The 26,388-nt window shown below is 39.6% G+C and overlaps 1 protein-coding gene across 1 annotated transcript in view; it reads right to left on the bottom strand.

Annotated features, from left to right (window-relative positions):
• LOC311115767 (synaptogyrin-3-like) overlaps nt 1-20,681 on the bottom strand; it is a gene marked incomplete at both ends in the record, with an annotated part of 52,918 nt that extends 32,237 nt beyond the window's left edge. Inside the window, one exon of the mRNA XM_084190909.1 lies at nt 20,577-20,681. Within this exon, the coding sequence (XP_084047035.1) occupies nt 20,577-20,681 (105 nt within the window). The remainder of the gene's footprint in view (nt 1-20,576) is intronic.
• Nucleotides 20,682-26,388: the final 5,707 nt, after the last annotated feature.

Here is a 26,388-nt window from a genome sequence, read left to right as displayed (position 1 = left end):
GAAAGTGAGAGGTTGTAATCTGAATAAAGGGAAAAAGGCCATTCTTGAACATGGGGTGAGACAATCTTCCTAATTTGCTAGAGAACCAGTTCGGATTTAAGTATAACTTTTGTATGACTGAAGCTTTTAGTGATAGGTCTAATGCTTTAATATTTAATAATTTCTGTCCTCCGAATTCATATTCATTATATAAATAGGCCTGTTTAATTTTGTCTAGCTGGCCGTTCCAAATAAAATGGAATATTATTTTCTCATATAATTTAAAAAACTGTTCGCTAGGCGTAGGCAAGACCATAAGCAAATAGGTAAACTGGGATAATACTAAAGAGTTAATCAGGGTGATTTTTCCACAAATTGACAGGTATTTACCTTTCCATGGTAGCAAGATCTTATCTATTATTGCTAACTTTCTATTACATATTTTTGGAGTGAGATCTTTTATTTCCTTTGGGATATGTATTCCGAGTTTATCCACATCACCATCAGACCATTTTATTGGTAAACTACATGGTAATGTAAAATTTTTATTTTTTAGTGATCAAATACGTAATATAATACATTTATCATAATTTGGTTGTAATCCAGAGAGGTTAGAAAATGTATCTAGATCCTCTATGAGGCTGTGGAGGGATTCTAGTTGTGGATTTAAAAGAAAACATGAATCATCTGCGTACAATGACACCTTTGTTTTTAAGCCCTGTATTTCTAATCCTCTGATATTATTATTGGATCTGATTTTAATAGCTAACATCTCGATGGCCATAATAAATAAATATGCCAATAGCGGACAACCTTGTTTCACTCCTCTTGACAGTTTAAAACTTTCGGAGAAATAGCCATTATTTACTATTTTACACCTAGGGTTACTATACATGATTTTAACCCATTGTATAAGAGATTCTCCAAAATTGAAATGCTCCAGGCATTTATATATAAACCCCAGTTGTACTTTATCAAATGCCTTTTCAAAGTCTGCTATGAATAGCAGGCCTGGTTTCCCAGATCTTTCATAGAACTACTTGTTAATTGCGCTTAAAATACGTATTCTCAACATCTTTTCAACATATTTTGCTCATAGGGATATGACTCAATGCAGTTGTAACATTGATGATTTGGCAATTTTGGGGGGAAGAGGGAGGGAGGGGGAGAGAGGAGGGAGAGAGAGGGGGAGAGAGGGGAGAGAGGAGGGGGAGAGAATAGAGAGAGAGGAGGGAGAGAGAGGAGAGAGAGGGGGAGAGAGGAGAGGGAGGGGGAGAGAGGAGAGAGGGAGGAGGAAGAGAGGAGAGGGAGGGGAGAGAGGAGAGAAAGGGGGAGAGAGGGGGAGAGAGGAGAGAGGGGGAGAGAGGAGAGAGAGGTGAGGGAGAGGGAGAGAGAGGGGAGAGAGGAGAGAGGGGAGGGAGAGAGGAGAGAGGAGAGAGAGGGGGAGAGAGGAGAGAGAGGGGGAGAGAGGAAAAGGAGGGGGAGAGAGAGAGAGAGAGAGAGAGAGGGAGAGAGGGAGGGAGAGAGAGAGAGGGAGAGAGGGAGAGAGGGAGGGGGAGAGAGAGAGGGAGAGAGGGAGGGGGAGAGAGGGGGAGAGGGGGAGAGAGAGAGAGATGGAGGGAGAGGGAGAGAGAGAGAGAGGGGGAGAGAGGAAAAGGAGGGGGAGAGAGGAGAGAGGAGGGAGGGAGAGAGAGGGGAAAGAGAGGTCAGTCAGTCAGTGGAAAAAGTTAGTTCGGAGATCATTGGTAATTACTTAGCAGTAGGACTTGAAAATGTTTTAATTTACACCAACACTTGAACACACACACACACACACACACACACACACACACACACACACACACACACACTCCACTGGCAGCATCACATCTACTCTTCCCATCTAGCTGTTAGTGCCTGACCTCTATTTGGACACACAGTCTGTGTGCATAGTCTGCATTGCTGGGAGCACACACACACACACACACAGACACACACACACACACACACACACACACACACACACACGTTGCTGCACTGTAAAACTGGATAAATTCTGGCTGAGGAAACAAATGACCTACAGAAAATTAAGTTAAGAAACTTAAGAAGCTGACGTGAGCAGTACTTCCTCCATAATAATAGCTGACGTGAGCAGTACTTCCTCCATAATAATAGATGACGTGAGCAGTACTTCCTCCATAATAATAGCTGACGTGAGCAGTACTTCCTCCATAATAATAGCAGACGTGAGCAGTACTTCCTCCATAATAATAGCTGACGTGAGCAGTACTTCCTCCATAATAGATGACGTGAGCAGTACTTCCTCCATAATAATAGCTGACGTGAGCAGTACTTCCTCCATAATAATAGATGACGTGAGCAGTACTTCCTCCATAATAATAGCTGACGTGAGCAGTACTTCCTCCATAATAATAGATGACGTGAGCAGTACTTCCTCCATAATAATAGCTGACGTGAGCAGTACTTCCTCCATAATAATAGATGACGTGAGCAGTACTTCCTCCATAATAATAGATGACGTGAGCAGTACTTCCTCCATAATAATAGATGACGTGAGCAGTACTTCCTCCATAATAATAGATGACGTGAGCAGTACTTCCTCCATAATAGATGACGTGAGCAGTACTTCCTCCATAATAATAGCTGACGTGAGCAGTACTTCCTCCATAATAATAGATGACTTGAGCAGTACTTCCTCCATAATAATAGCTGACGTGAGCAGTACTTCCTCCATAATAATAGCTGACGTGATCAGTACTTCCTCCATAATAATAGCTGACGTGAGCAGTACTTCCTCCATAATAATAGATGACGTGAGCAGTACTTCCTCCATAATAATAGCTGACGTGAGCAGTACTTCCTCCATAATAATAGCTGACGTGAGCAGTACTTCCTCCATAATAATAGCTGACGTGAGCAGTACTTCCTCCATAATAATAGCTGACGTGAGCAGTACTTCCTCCATAATAGTTGACGTGAGCAGTACTTCCTCCATAATAATAGTTGACGTGAGCAGTACTTCCTCCATAATAATAGTGACGTGAGCAGTACTTCCTCCATAATAATAGATGACGTGAGCAGTACTTCCTCCATAATAATAGCTGACGTGAGCAGTACTTCCTCCATAATAGTTGACGTGAGCAGTACTTCCTCCATAATAATAGCTGACGTGAGCAGTACTTCCTCCATAATAATAGCTGACGTGAGCAGTACTTCCTCCATAATAGATGACGTGAGCAGTACTTCCTCCATAATAATAGATGACGTGAGCAGTACTTCCTCCATAATAGCTGACGTGAGCAGTACTTCCTCCATAATAATAGCTGACGTGAGCAGTACTTCCTCCATAATAGCTGACGTGAGCAGTACTTCCTCCATAATAATAGATGACGTGAGCAGTACTTCCTCCATAATAATAGTTGACGTGAGCAGTTCTTCCTCCATAATAATAGCTGACGTGAGCAGTACTTCCTCCATAATAGCTGACGTGAGCAGTACTTCCTCCATAACAATAGATGACGTGAGCAGTACTTCCTCCATAATAATAGTTGACGTGAGCAGTACTTCCTCCATTATAATAGATGACGTGAGCAGTACTTCCTCCATAACAATAGATGACGTGAGCAGTACTTCCTCCATAATAATAGTTGACGTGAGCAGTACTTCCTCCATAATAATAGATGACGTGAGCAGTACTTCCTCCATAATAATAGTTGACGTGAGCAGTACTTCCTCCATAATAATAGATGACGTGAGCAGTACTTCCTCCATAATAATAGATGACGTGAGCAGTACTTCCTCCATAATAATAGATGACGTGAGCAGTACTTCCTCCATAATAATAGCTGACGTGAGCAGTACTTCCTCCATAATAGATGACGTGAGCAGTACTTCCTCCATAATAGATGACGTGAGCAGTACTTCCTCCATAATAATAGCTGACGTGAGCAGTACTTCCTCCATAATAATAGATGACGTGAGCAGTACTTCCTCCATAATAATAGCTGACGTGAGCAGTACTTCCTCCATAATAATAGCTGACGTGAGCAGTACTTCCTCCATAATAGATGACGTGAGCAGTACTTCCTCCATAATAATAGCTGACGTGAGCAGTACTTCCTCCATAATAATAGCTGACGTGAGCAGTACTTCCTCCATAATAATAGATGACGTGAGCAGTACTTCCTCCATAATAATAGCTGACGTGAGCAGTACTTCCTCCATAATAATAGCTGACGTGAGCAGTACTTCCTCCATAATAATAGCTGACGTGAGCAGTACTTCCTCCATAATAATAGCTGACGTGAGCGCAGTACTTCCTTCATAATAATAGTTGACGTGAGCGCAGTACTTCCTCCATAATAATAGCTGACGTGAGCAGTACTTCCTCCATAATAATAATAATAATGTATTTGAGTTAAAAATGCCTTGGGGTGAAAGTGTGGGAGCACACACACACACACACACACACACACACACACACACACACACACACACACAAACCCCCATACTGTGCCATCCGTATGTTATGGTATTATTTATTGTTGTGGTGTTATGGCCAGACAACATTACCCCCCCGTGTCATTATAAACTAATGGATATAGTCTACTGTAGTCTATTATAAACCAGCTAGGTTAGACAACATTACCCCCCCTGTGTCATTATAAACTACTGGATATAGTCTACTGTAGTCTATTATAAACCATAAACCAGCTAGGTTAGACAACATTACCCCCCTGTGTCATTATAAACTACTGGATATAGTCTACTGTAGTCTATTATAAACCAGCTAGGTTAGACAACATTACCCCCCCTGTGTCATTATAAACTACTGGATATAGTCTACTGTAGTCTATTATAAACCAGCTAGGTTAGACAACATTACCCCCCCTGTGTCATTATAAACTACTGGATATAGTCTACAGTAGTCTATTATAAACCAGCTAGGCCAGACAACATTACCCCCCTGTGTCATTATAAACTACTGGATATAGTCTACTGTAGTCTATTATAAACCAGCTAGGTTAGACAACATTACCCCCCCTGTGTCATTATAAACTACTGGATATAGTCTACTGTAGTCTATTATAAACCAGCTAGGTTAGACAACATTACCCCCCTGTGTCATTATAAACTACTGGATATAGTCTACTGTAGTCTATTATAAACCAGCTAGGTTAGACAACATTACCCCCCTGTGTCATTATAAACTACTGGATATAGTCTACTGTAGTCTATTATAAACCAGCTAGGTTAGACAACATTACCCCCCTGTGTCATTATAAACTACTGGATATAGTCTACTGTAGTCTATTATAAACCAGCTAGGTTAGACAACATTACCCCCCCTGTGTCATTATAAACTACTGGATATAGTCTACTGTAGTCTATTATAAACCAGCTAGGCCAGACAACATTACCCCCCTGTGTCATTATAAACTACTGGATATAGTCTACTGTAGTCTATTATAAACCAGCTAGGTTAGACAACATTACCCCCCTGTGTCATTATAAACTACTGGATATAGTCTACTGTAGTCTATTATAAACCAGCTAGGTTAGACAACATTACCCCCCTGTGTCATTATAAACTACTGGATATAGTCTACTGTAGTCTATTATAAACCAGCTAGGTTAGACAACATTACCCCCCTGTGAAATTATAAACTACTGGATATAGTCTACTGTAGTCTATTATAAACCAGCTAGGCCAGACAACATTACCCCCCTGTGTCATTATAAACTACTGGATATAGTCTACTGTAGTCTATTATAAACCAGCTAGGTTAGACAACATTACCCCCCTGTGTCATTATAAACTACTGGATATAGTCTACTGTAGTCTATTATAAACCAGCTAGGTTAGACAACATTACCCCCCTGTGAAATTATAAACTACTGGATATAGTCTACTGTAGTCTATTATAAACCAGCTAGGCCAGACAACATTACCCCCCTGTGTCATTATAAACTACTGGATATAGTCTACTGTAGTCTATTATAAACCAGCTAGGTTAGACAACATTATCCCCCTGTGTCATTATAAACTACTGGATATAGTCTACTGTAGTCTATTATAAACCAGCTAGGTTAGACAACATTACCCCCCTGTGTCATTATAAACTACTGGATATAGTCTACTGTAGTCTATTATAAACCAGCTAGGTTAGACAACATTACCCCCCTGTGTCATTATAAACTACTGGATATAGTCTACTGTAGTCTATTATAAACCAGCTAGGTTAGACAACATTACCCCCCTGTGTCATTATAAACTACTGGATATAGTCTACTGTAGTCTATTATAAACCAGCTAGGTTAGACAACATTACCCCCCTGTGTCATTATAAACTACTGGATATAGTCTACTGTAGTCTATTATAAACCAGCTAGGTTAGACAACATTACCCCCCTGTGAAATTATAAACTACTGGATATAGTCTACTGTAGTCTATTATAAACCATAAACCAGCTAGGTTAGACAACATTACCCCCCTGTGTTATTATAACTACTGGATATAGTCTACTGTAGTCTATTATAAACCAGCTAGGTTAGACAACATTACCCTCCTGTGTCATTATAAACTACTGGATATAGTCTACTGTAGTCTATTATAAACCAGCTAGGTTAGACAACATTACCCCCCTGTGTCATTATAAACTACTGGATATAGTCTACTGTAGTCTATTATAAACCATAAACCAGCTAGGCCAGACAACATTACCCCCCTGTGTCATTATAAACTACTGGATATAGTCTACTGTAGTCTATTATAAACCAGCTAGGCCAGACAACATTACCCCCCTGTGTCATTATAAACTACTGGATATAGTCTACTGTAGTCTATTATAAACCAGCTAGGTTAGACAACATTACCCCCCTGTGTCATTATAAACTACTGGATATAGTCTACTGTAGTCTATTATAAACCAGCTAGGTTAGACAACATTACCCCCCTGTGTCATTATAAACTACTGGATATAGTCTACTGTAGTCTATTATAAACCAGCTAGGTTAGACAACATTACCCCCCTGTGTCATTATAAACTACTGGATATAGTCTACTGTAGTCTATTATAAACCATAAACCAGCTAGGCCAGACAACATTACCCCCCCTGTGTCATTATAAACTACTGGATATAGTCTACTGTAGTCTATTATAAACCAGCTAGGTTAAACAACATTACCCCCCCTGTGTCATTATAAACTACTGGATATAGTCTACTGTAGTATATTATAAACCAGCTAGGTTAGACAACATTACCCCCCCCCCCTGTGTCATTATAAACTACTGGATATAGTCTACTGTAGTCTATTATAAACCAGCTAGGTTAGACAACATTACCCCCCCTGTGTCATTATAAACTACTGGATATAGTCTACTGTAGTCTATTATAAACCAGCTAGGTTAGACAACATTACCACTCCTCTGTGTCATTATAAACTACTGGATATAGTCTACTGTAGTCTATTATAAACCATAAACCAGCTAGGTTAGACAACATTACCCCCCTGTGTCATTATAAACTACTGGATATAGTCTACTGTAGTCTATTATAAACCAGCTAGGTTAGACAACATTACCCCCCTGTGTCATTATAAACTACTGGATATAGTCTACTGTAGTCTATTATTAACCAGCTAGGTTAGACAACATTACCCCCCTGTGTCATTATAAACTACTGGATATAGTCTACTGTAGTCTATTATAAACCAGCTAGGCCAGACAACATTACCCCCCTGTGTCATTATAAACTACTGGATATAGTCTACTGTAGTCTATTATAAACCAGCTAGGTTAGACAACATTACCCCCCCTGTGTCATTATAAACTACTGGATATAGTCTACTGTAGTCTATTATAAACCAGCTAGGTTAGACAACATTACCCCCCTGTGTCATTATAAACTACTGGATATAGTCTACTGTAGTCTATTATAAACCAGCTAGGTTAGACAACATTACCCCCCTGTGTCATTATAAACTACTGGATATAGTCTATTGTAGTCTATTATAAACCAGCTAGGTTAGACAACATTACCCCCCTGTGTCATTATAAACTACTGGATATAGTCTACTGTAGTCTATTATAAACCAGCTAGGTTAGACAACATTACCCCCCTGTGTCATTATAAACTACTGGATATAGTCTACTGTAGTCTATTATAAACCAGCTAGGTTAGACAACATTACCCCCCTGTGTCATTATAAACTACTGGATATAGTCTACTGTAGTCTATTATAAACCAGCTAGGTTAGACAACATTACCCCCCTGTGTCATTATAAACTACTGGATATAGTCTACTGTAGTCTATTATAAACCAGCTAGGTTAGACAACATTACCCCCCTGTGTCATTATAAACTACTGGATATAGTCTACTGTAGTCTATTATAAACCAGCTAGGTTAGACAACATTACCCCCCTGTGTCATTATAAACTACTGGATATAGTCTACTGTAGTCTATTATAAACCATAAACCAGCTAGGTTAGACAACATTACCCCCCTGTGTCATTATAAACTACTGGATATAGTCTACTGTAGTCTATTATAAACCAGCTAGGTTAGACAACATTACCCCCCCCTGTGTCATTATAAACTACTGGATATAGTCTACTGTAGTCTATTATAAACCAGCTAGGTTAGACAACATTACCCCCCTGTGCCATTATAAACTACTGGATATAGTCTACTGTAGTCTATTATAAACCAGCTAGGTTAGACAACATTACCCCCCTGTGTCATTATAAACTACTGGATATAGTCTACTGTAGTCTATTATAAACCATAAACCAGCTAGGTTAGACAACATTACCCCCCTGTGTCATTATAAACTACTGGATATAGTCTACTGTAGTCTATTATAAACCATAAACCAGCTAGGCCAGACAACATTACCCCCCTGTGTCATTATAAACTACTGGATATAGTCTACTGTAGTCTATTATAAACCAGCTAGGTTAGACAACATTACCCCCCTGTGTCATTATAAACTACTGGATTTAGTCTACTGTAGTCTATTATAAACCAGCTAGGTTAGACAACATTACCCCCCCTGTGTCATTATAAACTACTGGATATAGTCTACTGTAGTCTATTATAAACCAGCTAGGTTAGACAACATTACCCCCCCTGTGTCATTATAAACTACTGGATATAGTCTACTGTAGTCTATTATAAACCAGCTAGGTTAGACAACATTACCCCCTTGTGTCATTATAAACTACTGGATATAGTCTACTGTAGTCTATTATAAACCATAACCCAGCTAGGCCAGACAACATTACCCCCCTGTGTCATTATAAACTACTGGATATAGTCTACTGTAGTCTATTATAAACCATAAACCAGCTAGGTTAGACAACATTACCCCCCTGTGTCATTATAAACTACTAGATGTAGTCTACTGTAGTCTAATATAAACCAGCTAGGTTAGACAACATTACCCCCCCCTGTGTCATTATAAACTACTGGATATAGTCTACTGTAGTCTATTATAAACCAGCTAGGTTAGACAACATTACCCCCCTGTGTCATTATAAACTACTGGATATAGTCTACTGTAGTCTATTATAAACCATAAACCAGCTAGGTTAGACAACATTACCCCCCTGTGTCATTATAAACTAATGGATATAGTCTACTGTAGTCTATTATAAACCAGCTAGGTTAGACAACATTACCCCCCTGTGTCATTATAAACTACTGGATATAGTCTACTGTAGTCTATTATAAACCAGCTAGGTTAGACAACATTACCCCCCTGTGTCATTATAAACTTCTGGATATAGTCTACTGTAGTCTATTATAAACCATAAACCAGCTAGGCCAGACAACATTACCCCCCCTGTGTCATTATAAACTACTGGATATAGTCTACTGTAGTCTATTATAAACCAGCTAGGTTAGACATCATTACCCCCCTGTGTCATTATAAACTACTGGATATAGTCTACTGTAGTCTATTATAAACCAGCTAGGTTAGACAACATTACCCCCCTGTGTCATTATAAACTACTGGATATAGTCTACTGTAGTCTATTATAAACCAGCTAGGTTAGACAACATTACCCCCCTGTGTCATTATAAACTACTGGATATAGGCTACTGTAGTCTATTATAAACCAGCTAGGTTAGACAACATTACCCCCCCTGTGTCATTATAAACTACTGGATATAGTCTACTGTAGTCTATTATAAACCAGCTAGGTTAGACAACATTACCCCCCTGTGTCATTATAAACTACTGGATATAGTCTACTGTAGTCTATTATAAACCAGCTAGGTTAGACAACATTACCCCCCTGTGTCATTATAAACTACTGGATATAGTCTACTGTAGTCTATTATAAACCAGCTAGGCCAGACAACATTACCCCCCTGTGTCATTATAAACTACTGGATATAGTCTACTGTAGTCTATTATAAACCATAAACCAGCTAGGTTAGACAACATTACCCCCCTGTGTCATTATAAACTACTGGATATAGTCTACTGTAGTCTATTATAAACCAGCTAGGTTAGACAACATTACCCCCCCCTGTGTCATTATAAACTACTGGATATAGTCTACTGTAGTCTATTATAAACCAGCTAGGTTAGACAACATTACCCCCCTGTGCCATTATAAACTACTGGAAATAGTCTACTGTAGTCTATTATAAACCAGCTAGGTTAGACAACATTACCCCCCCTGTGTCATTATAAACTACTGGATATAGTCTACTGTAGTCTATTATAAACCAGCTAGGTTAGACAACATTACCCCCCCCCTGTGTCATTATAAACTACTGGATATAGTCTACTGTAGTCTATTATAAACCAGCTAGGTTAGACAACATTACCCCCCTGTGTCATTATAAACTACTGGATATAGTCTACTGTAGTCTATTATTAACCAGCTAGGTTAGACAACATTACCCCCCTGTGTCATTATAAACTACTGGATATAGTCTACTGTAGTCTATTATAAACCAGCTAGGCCAGACAACATTACCCCCCTGTGTCATTATAAACTACTGGATATAGTCTACTGTAGTCTATTATAAACCAGCTAGGTTAGACAACATTACCCCCCCTGTGTCATTATAAACTACTGGATATAGTCTACTGTAGTCTATTATAAACCAGCTAGGTTAGACAACATTACCCCCCTGTGTCATTATAAACTACTGGATATAGTCTACTGTAGTCTATTATAAACCAGCTAGGTTAGACAACATTACCCCCCTGTGTCATTTTAAACTACTGGATATAGTCTATTGTAGTCTATTATAAACCAGCTAGGTTAGACAACATTACCCCCCTGTGTCATTATAAACTACTGGATATAGTCTACTGTAGTCTATTATAAACCAGCTAGGTTAGACAACATTACCCCCCTGTGTCATTATAAACTACTGGATATAGTCTACTGTAGTCTATTATAAACCATAAACCAGCTAGGTTAGACAACATTACCCCCCTGTGTCATTATAAACTACTGGATATAGTCTACTGTAGTCTATTATAAACCAGCTAGGTTAGACAACATTACCCCCCCCCTGTGTCATTATAAACTACTGGATATAGTCTACTGTAGTCTATTATAAACCAGCTAGGTTAGACAACATTACCCCCCTGTGCCATTATAAACTACTGGATATAGTCTACTGTAGTCTATTATAAACCAGCTAGGTTAGACAACATTACCCCCCTGTGTCATTATAAACTACTGGATATAGTCTACTGTAGTCTATTATAAACCATAAACCAGCTAGGTTAGACAACATTACCCCCCTGTGTCATTATAAACTACTGGATATAGTCCACTGTAGTCTATTATAAACCAGCTAGGTTAAACAACATTACCCCCCCTGTGTCATTATAAACTACTGGATATAGTCTACTGTAGTCTATTATAAACCATAAACCAGCTAGGCCAGACAACATTACCCCCCTGTGTCATTATAAACTACTGGATATAGTCTACTGTAGTCTATTATAAACCAGCTAGGTTAGACAACATTACCCCCCTGTGTCATTATAAACTACTGGATTTAGTCTACTGTAGTCTATTATAAACCAGCTAGGTTAGACAACATTACCCCCCCTGTGTCATTATAAACTACTGGATATAGTCTACTGTAGTCTATTATAAACCAGCTAGGTTAGACAACATTACCCCCCCTGTGTCATTATAAACTACTGGATATAGTCTACTGTAGTCTATTATAAACCAGCTAGGTTAGACAACATTACCCCCTTGTGTCATTATAAACTACTGGATATAGTCTACTGTAGTCTATTATAAACCATAACCCAGCTAGGCCAGACAACATTACCCCCCTGTGTCATTATAAACTACTGGATATAGTCTACTGTAGTCTATTATAAATCATAAACCAGCTAGGTTAGACAACATTACCCCCCTGTGTCATTATAAACTACTAGATGTAGTCTACTGTAGTCTAATATAAACCAGCTAGGTTAGACAACATTACCCCCCCCCTGTGTCATTATAAACTACTGGATATAGTCTACTGTAGTCTATTATAAACCAGCTAGGTTAGACAACATTACCCCCCCCCCCCTGTGTCATTATAAACTACTGGATATAGTCTACTGTAGTCTATTATAAACCAGCTAGGTTAGACAACATTACCCCCCTGTGTCATTATAAACTACTGGATATAGTCTACTGTAGTCTATTATTAACCAGCTAGGTTAGACAACATTACCCCCCTGTGTCATTATAAACTACTGGATATAGTCTACTGTAGTCTATTATAAACCAGCTAGGCCAGACAACATTACCCCCCTGTGTCATTATAAACTACTGGATATAGTCTACTGTAGTCTATTATAAACCAGCTAGGTTAGACAACATTACCCCCCTGTGTCATTATAAACTACTGGATATAGTCTACTGTAGTCTATTATAAACCAGCTAGGTTAGACAACATTACCCCCCTGTGTCATTATAAACTACTGGATATAGTCTACTGTAGTCTATTATAAACCAGCTAGGTTAGACAACATTACCCCCCTGTGTCATTATAAACTACTGGATATAGTCTATTGTAGTCTATTATAAACCAGCTAGGTTAGACAACATTACCCCCCTGTGTCATTATAAACTACTGGATATAGTCTACTGTAGTCTATTATAAACCAGCTAGGTTAGACAACATTACCCCCCTGTGTCATTATAAACTACTGGATATAGTCTACTGTAGTCTATTATAAACCAGCTAGGTTAGACAACATTACCCCCCTGTGTCATTATAAACTACTGGATATAGTCTACTGTAGTCTATTATAAACCAGCTAGGTTAGACAACATTACCCCCCTGTGTCATTATAAACTACTGGATATAGTCTACTGTAGTCTATTATAAACCATAAACCAGCTAGGTTAGACAACATTACCCCCCTGTGTCATTATAAACTACTGGATATAGTCTACTGTAGTCTATTATAAACCAGCTAGGTTAGACAACATTACCCCCCCCTGTGTCATTATAAACTACTGGATATAGTCTACTGTAGTCTATTATAAACCAGCTAGGTTAGACAACATTACCCCCCTGTGCCATTATAAACTACTGGATATAGTCTACTGTAGTCTATTATAAACCAGCTAGGTTAGACAACATTACCCCCCTGTGTCATTATAAACTACTGGATATAGTCTACTGTAGTCTATTATAAACCATAAACCAGCTAGGTTAGACAACATTACCCCCCTGTGTCATTATAAACTACTGGATATAGTCCACTGTAGTCTATTATAAACCAGCTAGGTTAAACAACATTACCCCCCCTGTGTCATTATAAACTACTGGATATAGTCTACTGTAGTCTATTATAAACCATAAACCAGCTAGGCCAGACAACATTACCCCCCTGTGTCATTATAAACTACTGGATATAGTCTACTGTAGTCTATTATAAACCAGCTAGGTTAGACAACATTACCCCCCTGTGTCATTATAAACTACTGGATTTAGTCTACTGTAGTCTATTATAAACCAGCTAGGTTAGACAACATTACCCCCCCTGTGTCATTATAAACTACTGGATATAGTCTACTGTAGTCTATTATAAACCAGCTAGGTTAGACAACATTACCCCCCCTGTGTCATTATAAACTACTGGATATAGTCTACTGTAGTCTATTATAAACCAGCTAGGTTAGACAACATTACCCCCTTGTGTCATTATAAACTACTGGATATAGTCTACTGTAGTCTATTATAAACCATAACCCAGCTAGGCCAGACAACATTACCCCCCTGTGTCATTATAAACTACTGGATATAGTCTACTGTAGTCTATTATAAACCATAAACCAGCTAGGTTAGACAACATTACCCCCCTGTGTCATTATAAACTACTAGATGTAGTCTACTGTAGTCTAATATAAACCAGCTAGGTTAGACAACATTACCCCCCCCTGTGTCATTATAAACTACTGGATATAGTCTACTGTAGTCTATTATAAACCAGCTAGGTTAGACAACATTACCCCCCTGTGTCATTATAAACTACTGGATATAGTCTACTGTAGTCTATTATAAACCATAAACCAGCTAGGTTAGACAACATTACCCCCCTGTGTCATTATAAACTAATGGATATAGTCTACTGTAGTCTATTATAAACCAGCTAGGTTAGACAACATTACCCCCCTGTGTCATTATAAACTACTGGATATAGTCTACTGTAGTCTATTATAAACCAGCTAGGTTAGACAACATTACCCCCCTGTGTCATTATAAACTTCTGGATATAGTCTACTGTAGTCTATTATAAACCATAAACCAGCTAGGCCAGACAACATTACCCCCCCTGTGTCATTATAAACTACTGGATATAGTCTACTGTAGTCTATTATAAACCAGCTAGGTTAGACATCATTACCCCCCTGTGTCATTATAAACTACTGGATATAGTCTACTGTAGTCTATTATAAACCAGCTAGGTTAGACAACATTACCCCCCTGTGTCATTATAAACTACTGGATATAGTCTACTGTAGTCTATTATAAACCAGCTAGGTTAGACAACATTACCCCCCTGTGTCATTATAAACTACTGGATATAGTCTACTGTAGTCTATTATAAACCAGCTAGGCCAGACAACATTACCCCCCTGTGTCATTATAAACTACTGGATATAGTCTACTGTAGTGTATTATAAACCATAAACCAGCTAGGTTAGACAACATTACCCCCCTGTGTCATTATAAACTACTGGATATAGTCTACTGTAGTCTATTATAAACCAGCTAGGTTAGACAACATTACCCCCCCCTGTGTCATTATAAACTACTGGATATAGTCTACTGTAGTCTATTATAAACCAGCTAGGTTAGACAACATTACCCCCCCTGTGTCATTATAAACTACTGGATATAGTCTACTGTAGTCTATTATAAACCAGCTAGGTTAGACAACATTACCCCCCTGTGTCATTATAAACTACTGGATATAGTCTACTGTAGTCTATTATAAACCAACTAGGTTAGACAACATTACCCCCCTGTGTCATTATAAACTACTGGATATAGTCTATTGTAGTCTATTATAAACCAGCTAGGTTAGACAACATTACCCCCCTATGTCATTATAAACTACTGGATATAGTCTACTGTAGTCTATTATAAACCAGCTAGGTTAGACAACATTACCCCCCTGTGTCATTATAAACTACTGGATATAGTCTACTGTAGTCTATTATAAACCAGCTAGGTTAGACAACATTACCCCCCTGTGTCATTATAAACTACTGGATATAGTCTACTGTAGTCTATTATAAACCAGCTAGGTTAGACAACATTACCCCCCCCTGTGTCATTATAAACTACTGGATATAGTCTACTGTAGTCTATTATAAACCAGCTAGGTTAGACAACATTACCCCCCTGTGCCATTATAAACTACTGGATATAGTCTACTGTAGTCTATTATAAACCAGCTAGGTTAGACAACATTACCCCCCTGTGTCATTATAAACTACTGGATATAGTCTACTGTAGTCTATTATAAACCATAAACCAGCTAGGTTAGACAACATTACCCCCCTGTGTCATTATAAACTACTGGATATAGTCCACTGTAGTCTATTATAAACCAGCTAGGTTAAACAACATTACCCCCCCTGTGTCATTATAAACTACTGGATATAGTCTACTGTAGTCTATTATAAACCATAAACCAGCTAGGCCAGACAACATTACCCCCCTGTGTCATTATAAACTACTGGATATAGTCTACTGTAGTCTATTATAAACCAGCTAGGTTAGACAACATTACCCCCCTGTGTCATTATAAACTACTGGATTTAGTCTACTGTAGTCTATTATAAACCAGCTAGGTTAGACAACATTACCCCCCCTGTGTCATTATAAACTACTGGATATAGTCTACTGTAGTCTATTATAAACCAGCTAGGTTAGACAACATTACCCCCCCTGTGTCATTATAAACTACTGGATATAGTCTACTGTAGTCTATTATAAACCAGCTAGGTTAGACAACATTACCCCCTTGTGTCATTATAAACTACTGGATATAGTCTACTGTAGTCTATTATAAACCATAACCCAGCTAGGCCAGACAACATTACCCCCCTGTGTCATTATAAACTACTGGATATAGTCTACTGTAGTCTATTATAAACCATAAACCAGCTAGGTTAGACAACATTACCCCCCTGTGTCATTATAAACTACTAGATGTAGTCTACTGTAGTCTAATATAAACCAGCTAGGTTAGACAACATTACCCCCCCCTGTGTCATTATAAACTACTGGATATAGTCTACTGTAGTCTATTATAAACCAGCTAGGTTAGACAACATTACCCCCCCTGTGTCATTATAAACTACTGGATATAGTCTACTGTAGTCTATTATAACCATAAACCAGCTAGGTTAGACAACATTACCCCCCTGTGTCATTATAAACTGGATATAGTCTACTGTAGTCTATTATTAACCAGCTAGGTTAGACAACATTACCCCCCTGTGTCATTATAAACTACTGGATATAGTCTACTGTAGTCTATTATAAACCAGCTAGGCCAGACAACATTACCCCCCTGTGTCATTATAAACTACTGGATATAGTCTACTGTAGTCTATTATAAACCAGCTAGGTTAGACAACATTACCCCCCCTGTGTCATTATAAACTACTGGATATAGTCTACTGTAGTCTATTATAAACCAGCTAGGTTAGACAACATTACCCCCCCCCTGTGTCATTATAAACTACTGGATATAGTCTACTGTAGTCTATTATTAACCAGCTAGGTTAGACAACATTACCCCCCTGTGTCATTATAAACTACTGGATATAGTCTACTGTAGTCTATTATTAACCAGCTAGGTTAGACAACATTACCCCCCTGTGTCATTATAAACTACTGGATATAGTCTACTGTAGTCTATTATAAACCAGCTAGGCCAGACAACATTACCCCCCTGTGTCATTATAAACTACTGGATATAGTCTACTGTAGTCTATTATAAACCAGCTAGGTTAGACAACATTACCCCCCCTGTGTCATTATAAACTACTGGATATAGTCTACTGTAGTCTATTATAAACCAGCTAGGTTAGACAACATTACCCCCCTGTGTCATTATAAACTACTGGATATAGTCTACTGTAGTCTATTATAAACCAGCTAGGTTAGACAACATTACCCCCCTGTGTCATTATAAACTACTGGATATAGTCTATTGTAGTCTATTATAAACCAGCTAGGTTAGACAACATTACCCCCCTGTGTCATTATAAACTACTGGATATAGTCTACTGTAGTCTATTATAAACCAGCTAGGTTAGACAACATTACCCCCCCCTGTGTCATTATAAACTACTGGATATAGTCTACTGTAGTCTATTATAAACCAGCTAGGTTAGACAACATTACCCCCCTGTGCCATTATAAACTACTGGAAATAGTCTACTGTAGTCTATTATAAACCAGCTAGGTTAGACAACATTACCCCCCCTGTGTCATTATAAACTACTGGATATAGTCTACTGTAGTCTATTATAAACCATAAACCAGCTAGGTTAGACAACATTACCCCCCTGTGTCATTATAAACTACTGGATATAGTCTACTGTAGTCTATTATAAACCAGCTAGGTTAGACAACATTACCCCCCCCTGTGTCATTATAAACTACTGGATATAGTCTACTGTAGTCTATTATAAACCAGCTAGGTTAGACAACATTACCCCCCTGTGCCATTATAAACTACTGGATATAGTCTACTGTAGTCTATTATAAACCAGCTAGGTTAGACAACATTACCCCCCTGTGTCATTATAAACTACTGGATATAGTCTACTGTAGTCTATTATAAACCATAAACCAGCTAGGTTAGACAACATTACCCCCCTGTGTCATTATAAACTACTGGATATAGTCCACTGTAGTCTATTATAAACCAGCTAGGTTAAACAACATTACCCCCCCTGTGTCATTATAAACTACTGGATATAGTCTACTGTAGTCTATTATAAACCATAAACCAGCTAGGCCAGACAACATTACCCCCCTGTGTCATTATAAACTACTGGATATAGTCTACTGTAGTCTATTATAAACCAGCTAGGTTAGACAACATTACCCCCCTGTGTCATTATAAACTACTGGATTTAGTCTACTGTAGTCTATTATAAACCAGCTAGGTTAGACAACATTACCCCCCCTGTGTCATTATAAACTACTGGATATAGTCTACTGTAGTCTATTATAAACCAGCTAGGTTAATAATAATAAATAATAATAATAATAATAGCTAGGTTAGACAACATTACCCCCCCTGTGTCATTATAAACTACTGGATATAGTCTACTGTAGTCTATTATAAACCAGCTAGGTTAGACAACATTACCCCCTTGTGTCATTATAAACTACTGGATATAGTCTACTGTAGTCTATTATAAACCATAACCCAGCTAGGCCAGACAACATTACCCCCCTGTGTCATTATAAACTACTGGATATAGTCTACTGTAGTCTATTATAAACCATAAACCAGCTAGGTTAGACAACATTACCCCCCTGTGTCATTATAAACTACTAGATGTAGTCTACTGTAGTCTAATATAAACCAGCTAGGTTAGACAACATTACCCCCCCCCTGTGTCATTATAAACTACTGGATATAGTCTACTGTAGTCTATTATAAACCAGCTAGGTTAGACAACATTACCCCCCTGTGTCATTATAAACTACTGGATATAGTCTACTGTAGTCTATTATAAACCATAAACCAGCTAGGTTAGACAACATTACCCCCCTGTGTCATTATAAACTAATGGATATAGTCTACTGTAGTCTATTATAAACCAGCTAGGTTAGACAACATTACCCCCCTGTGTCATTATAAACTACTGGATATAGTCTACTGTAGTCTATTATAAACCAGCTAGGTTAGACAACATTACCCCCCTGTGTCATTATAAACTTCTGGATATAGTCTACTGTAGTCTATTATAAACCATAAACCAGCTAGGCCAGACAACATTACCCCCCTGTGTCATTATAAACTACTGGATATAGTCTACTGTAGTCTATTATAAACCAGCTAGGTTAGACATCATTACCCCCCTGTGTCATTATAAACTACTGGATATAGTCTACTGTAGTCTATTATAAACCAGCTAGGTTAGACAACATTACCCCCCCTGTGTCATTATAAACTACTGGATATAGTCTACTGTAGTCTATTATAAACCAGCTAGGTTAGACAACATTACCCCCCTGTGTCATTATAAACTACTGGATATAGTCTACTGTAGTCTATTATAAACCAGCTAGGTTAGACAACATTACCCCCCTGTGTCATTATAAACTACTGGATATAGTCTACTGTAGTCTATTATAAACCAGCTAGGTTAGACAACATTACCCCCCTGTGTCATTATAAACTACTGGATATAGTCTACTGTAGTCTATTATAAACCAGCTAGGTTAGACAACATTACCCCCCTGTGTCATTATAAACTACTGGATATAGTCTACTGTAGTCTATTATAAACCAGCTAGGTCACCAATAGCAACATCTAGCCTATCACATCTCTTTGTCAGGGCGTTATATTGGCCATAATGTTATATCATGGTCACACAGACAACATGACCTCCTGTCATTATAAAAACACCAAGAGTTTGTCATAATAATATTGATAGCCTACTGTAAATGATTTACTGTTGGCTTTATGTAGTAAACGATACCGACGATCAACGTGACGACAAAAACACCGAGCGACCAGCGTTTTTAAGGAACGGGATCGAGACACTCCGTGGTGGTCGTGAAGTGGCCTAATCACCGAAAGGGAGGATGACAACGGAAAATAAACAAAGACGCAGAAACAAAACAATCACCGTTAGAACCGGATGACGCATAGCCTGTTATTATAGACAGAGGATGCTAGGCATGATAAGACTCCTGTATACAGGCCTACACACACGTCTCCGTGGTCTGTCTCACCGTTGGAACCGGATGACCCATAGCCTGTTATTATAGACAGAGGATGGGTTAGGGTTAGGGTTAGGGTTACCACGTCTCCGTGGTCTGTCTCACCCAGCAGAGTAGTCTGAGGATGGTCCGCGGCTGTTTGACAAAGACCACCGGATCAAAGTGCGAGCTCCCGGATTTACCGGGAAGAAACGAGCCCACCGGCTCCATCCCTCCCTCCGTCTATTTTCTTTATCTTTCGTTTTTTTTCTATTTCTTCTTGATTTTTATCAGTTATTCCTTTCGGGTTTCAGTGTCGTTGAGATAGTCACAGCCTGTCCTCCGGTCTGGGTCTCGCGCTGCGGCTGGCTGAGATGCAGAGCGAGCGGGCTGCTGGGGATTCGCACACTCACCGACGGCTCTACAGCGCCCCGCGACTCTCCCTGTGCGAACCGAGTAACTGTTAAATAACAGACAGTGCACCGGGAATAGGCCTGTCTGGAAATACAGTCTTGATTAATAAGAATATTGAAATAGTCAAATAAACTCTCTATATGGTGTTCAAAATCCTAGTCTTCTTTGACAACAGTGTCAATATGAATTCATTGTTTTACCTTTTCACTCAACAGTGAAAGTTCCTTTTTTGATTGACACCTGCCCTTAGCTCTGCAGCAGATGCACACTACTCTCTCTCTCTCTCTCTCTCTCTCTCTCTCTCTCTCTCTCTCTCTCTCTCTCTCTCTCTCTCTCTCTCTCTCTCTCTCTCTCTCTCTCTCTCTCTCTCTCTCTTTCTCTCTCTCTCTCTTTCTCTCTCTCTCTCTCTCTGTCTCTCTCTCTCTCTCTGTCTCGCTCTTTCTCTCTCTCTCTCTCTGTCTGTCTCTCTCTCTCTCACTCTCTCTCTCTCTCTCTCTCTCTCTCTGTCTCGCTCTTTCTCTCTCTCTCTCTGTCTGTCTCTCTCTCTCTCCTCTCTCTCTCTCTCTCTCTCTCTCTCTCTCTCTCTCTCTCTCTCTCTCTCTCTCTCTCTCTCTCTCTCTCTCTCTCAATTCAATTCAATTCAATTCAATTTCAATTTCAATTTCAATTTAAGGGCTTTATTGGAAACATATGTTTACATTGCCAATGCAAATGGAATAGATAATAAATAAAAGTGAAATAAACAAGGGAAACATTAGTAAACATTACACTCACAAAAGTTTTACAGTTTTTCTCGATTGCTAAGACACATTTCTTGAAAGCTGCTCTCCTTTTCTCTTAACTGTGAACACAAAACCCAATTTTCAAGCTACATTCACAAAACCTCAGACTCTTCTTGCAAAACCAAACTTTCACCTCAAAACAGTTCAATCTGTGCTCAAAACTGAACTATGTTGTCAAATCGTGCCCCGAGTCAATCAAAATAAAAAACACTACTGAACAGTCACTAAACACTACGTAGAAAAATAGAAAACACAATGCTCAGGACATGAATCTGGAGAAATAAATGTTTATTTTCACTGTAGGCTAAATGCATGTTGCAAAACAAAAAAAACCTGTGCATTTAGCACTTGTACAAAAAGACAAAACAGAAATCTTGTGCATTTACATGTAGCACTTGTAAAAACAAACAGAAATCTTATGCGTTTGCCACTTGTGTACAGTAAGCCCATGTAAAAATAAAGTACAAAAATATACAAATAAGTGCATTACTCAGCCACAGCATCATGTCTCCGTACTGGGTCAGGCCACAGGACTTCATCCACATCACAGGCCACATTTTGTCTGGCCAGGCAACGGGGGAAAAAAACCCTGGCATGCCGTATCCAGGCTTGGCATGCCTCCACACCTATGTCACCACAGGCAAGTCCCATGGCTTGCAGGAGATTTACCCTGGTGTAAGGTTGGCATTCATATACCTTCCACCGCCATGAGGAGAAGAATTCCTCAATGGGGTTTAGGAAAGGGGAGTACGGTGGAAGGAAAAGATTGATAAAACCTTGGTTCATATTGTACCACTCTCTAACCTGGAGGGCTCTGTGAAAACTCACATTGTCCCAAACAACAACATAGATGGGATGCTCATCCTGCTGCCCTAACAAAGCATCTCGCATGTGATTGAGGAAAATTAGGAGCTGGTGAGTGTTGTAGGGCCCCAGGTTGGCATGATGGTGGACAACCCCATGATTGCTGATGGCAGCACATAATGTGACATTGCCACCACGCTGCCCAGGAACACCAACAATGGCCCGATGGCCAATCACATTACGGCCTCTCCTTCTCATTTTGGTGAGATTAAACCCAGCTTCATCCATGTAGATGTATTGATGGGGTCTTTCCATTGCATCCAGTTGAAAAACCCTCTGTAGAAATAGATATAGTTTTGTAAGTGATACGGAAAAAGTGATTTAGGCCACTACAGTAAATCACTACTTAGAGTAATCAACATTGAATGTGTCTGGATATATGCCAACCTGTACATACTGGAATCTTTGCTCTTTGACTCTGTCTGAGTTGCGATCAAAAGGCACTCTGTATAGCTGTTTCATGCGCAGTCTGTTGCGCTTGAGGACACGATCAACAGTAGAGAGGCTGACACTGTTGATACCCTCAAAATTTAAATGGTCCTCAATGATCTTCTGCTGAATTTCGCTCAGTTTAATGGCATTGTTCTCACGGACCATATCAACAATTAGGGTCTCTTGGTGTGGGGAGAACATACCTGTCCTCCCACCCCCATGTGGCAGTCTTTCAATTCTACAAAAAGAGAACATGGAGTTACAAAAAATATACATGGAATACTAGGCCTACAAACAGTTAGACCAACCCTCCATTACAATACTACAGTACATTGGTACAGTGATGTACTGAAACATATATTTACTTACAGTATACTGTGGTACAGTATATAGTATGTCATACAGTAATTGCTGTCAACATTTACATACTGTACTATAATGTCAAAAAAAGGTAATTACCTGTTCTCTTCTCTAAATCTTCGGATTATGGTGGACACAGTGAATCTACTGATGTTTGGTTGTACCCTTTGTCCAGCCTCCCTCATGCTCATACCATGGACAAGAACATGGTCAATCACAGTAGCTCTGATTTCATCAGATATTACTGTTCTTTGTCTTCGCTGACCACCTCGACCACCTCGACCTCCTCTCACACGAACTCTTCCTCTCAGATTTCTATCCATTGTAGGGCCTCACAAACCAGTGCTCTCTGAACTGGCTTACTGTATATGTTCCCTCACATCATTAGCCACAAGTGTGATCAATTTTGAGTTGTTGTGTTCAAGTGGTGACACCTGTGCTCTAATTGTGTTTGACTTTTGTCACCTGTGCTCACCATTATGCAGCACGGGTGCATCACAATGAAAATGTGTTGGCAAGTTATGTCTAAACAGGTGAAAAGTGCTTATGGTTTTGCCAAAAGAGTGATTGATTCAATCAGTGGGTTCAGGCAACTGAGCATTTGGTTCAGACAATAGGGTTTAGTGTTTTAGCAATTGAGAAAAACTGTAAAAGAATATAGACATTTCAAATGTTATATTATTGGTTATGTACAGTGTTGTTACAATATGCAAATATGTGAAGTATGAAAGGGAAAATAAATCAACAGATAAATATGGGTTGTATTTACAATGTTGTTTGTAAATACTCTGTAGCTCAGCTGGTAGAGCACGGCGCTTATAACGCTAAGGTAGTGGGTTCGATCCCCGGGACCACCCATACACAAAAAAAAGTAAAATGTATGCACGCATGACTGTAAGTCGCTTTGGATAAAAGCGTCTGCTAAATGGCATTTTATTTATTTGTTTGTGCTCCACTGGTTGCCCTTTTCTCATGGCAACGGGTCACAAATCTTGCTGCTGTGATTACACACTGTGGTATTTCACCTAACAGATATGGGAATTTATCAATGTTTGATTTGATTTTAAAGTCTTTGTGGGTCTGTGTGATCTGAGGGAAATATGTGTCTCTAATATGGTCATACATTTGGCAGGAGGTTAGGAAGTGCAGCTCAGTTTCCACCTAATTTTGTGGGCAGTGTGCACATAGCCTGTCTTCTCTTGAGAGCCAGGTCTGCCTACGGCGGCCTTTCTCAATAGCAAGGCTATGCTCACCGAGTCTGTACAGAGTCAAAGCTTTCCTTAAGTTTGGGTCAGTCACAGTGGTCAGGTATTCTGCCACTGTGTACTCTCTGTTTAGGGCCAAATAGCATTCTAGTTTGCTCTGTTTTTGGTTGATTCTTTCCAGTGTGCCAAATAGTTATATTTTTGCTTTTCTCATAATTGGTTGGGTCTAAATGTGTTGCTGTCCTGGGGCTCTGTGGGGTCTGTTTGTGAAGAGAGCCCCAGAACCAGCTTACTTAGGGGACTCTTCTCTAGGTTCATCTCTCTGTGGGTGAGGGATTTGTTACGGAAGGTTTGGGAATCGCTTCATTTTAAGTGGTTATAGAATTTAACAGCTCTTTTCTGGATTTTGATAATTAGCGGATATAGTCCTAATTCTGCTCTGCATGCATCGTTTGAGGTTTTGCGTTGTACACAAAGTATATTTTTTTGCAGAATTCTGCATGCAGAGTCTCAATTGGATGTTTGTCCCATTTTGTGAATTCTTGGTTGGTGAGCGGACCCCAGACCTCACAACCATAAAGGGCAATGGGTTCTATAACTGATTGAAATATTTTTAGCCAGATCCTAAATGGGATGTGGAGTGTTATGTTCCTTTGGATGGCATAGAAGGCCCTTCTTGACTTATCTCTTGGATGGTTCTCTCTCTCTGTCCATTACCCCCCGTGGCCCTATCCCACTGCCGTAGAGTCGCTTCCGCTGGCGGTGTCACTCCGGTAATTGCTGTGATCAGTTCTCACTGGGCGGTGTGGAACTCAAACTCCCGGGGAGCGGAAGAATAGCCCTCGTTAAACATGTATCCATCTCGCAGCCGCCGGTGGGTGTGTCCAACGAGCTGTGCATGTCAACGGTTTTCACAGTGTTTAATAGTGTGTCCAGTAAAAGCGGTAACTTTGTTTGTTTGTTGATGTAGAGGAGAATGGAGCGATGTCACTATAGAGAACCAGTCACGTGATCAACAGAACCTATAGGGATCGACATAATGAGGTATGGAGCCTATAGGGATCGACATGATGAGGTATGGAGCCTATAGGGATCGACATGATGAGGTATGGAGCCTATAGGGATTGACATAATGACGTATGGTGCCTATAGGGTTCGACATGATGAGGTATGGAGGCTATAGGGATCGACATGATGAGGTATGGAGCCTATAGGGATCGACATAATGAGGTATGGACCCTATAGGGATCAACATAATGAGGTATGGAGCCTATAGGGATCGACATGATGAGGTATGGAGCCTATAGGGATCGACATAATGAGGTATGGAGCCTAAAGGGTTCGACATGATGACGTATGGAGCCTATAGGGATCGACATGATGAGGTATGGAGCCTATAGGGATCGACATGATGAGGTATGGCGCCTATAGGGATCGACATGATGAGGTATGGAGCCTATAGGGATCGACATAATGAGGTATGGAGCCTATAGGGATTGACATAATGAGGTATGGAGCCTATAGGGATCGACATTATGAGGTATGGAGCCTATAGGGTTCGACATGATGAGGTATGGAGCCTATAGGGATCGACATGATGAGGTATGGAGCCTATAGGGATCGACATAATGAGGTATGGAGCATATAGGGATCGACATGATGAGGTATGGAGCCTATAGGGATCGACATAATGAGGTATGAAGCCTATAGGGATCGACATGATGAGGTATGGAGCCTATAGGGATCGACATGATGAGGTATGGAGCCTATAGGGATCGACATAATGAGGTATGGAGCCTATAGGGATCGACATGATGAGGTATGGAGCCTATAGAGATCAACATGATGAGGTAAGGAGCCTATAGGGATAGACATAATGAG

Source organism: Coregonus lavaretus (genome assembly GCF_964263955.1).
Source record: "Coregonus lavaretus genome assembly, contig: HAP1_SCAFFOLD_1185, whole genome shotgun sequence".
In the NCBI taxonomy this organism is placed as follows: domain Eukaryota; kingdom Metazoa; phylum Chordata; class Actinopteri; order Salmoniformes; family Salmonidae; genus Coregonus; species Coregonus lavaretus.
Note: the sequence above shows the minus strand (reverse complement) of the source record. Positions and strands in the feature narration are given on the sequence as shown.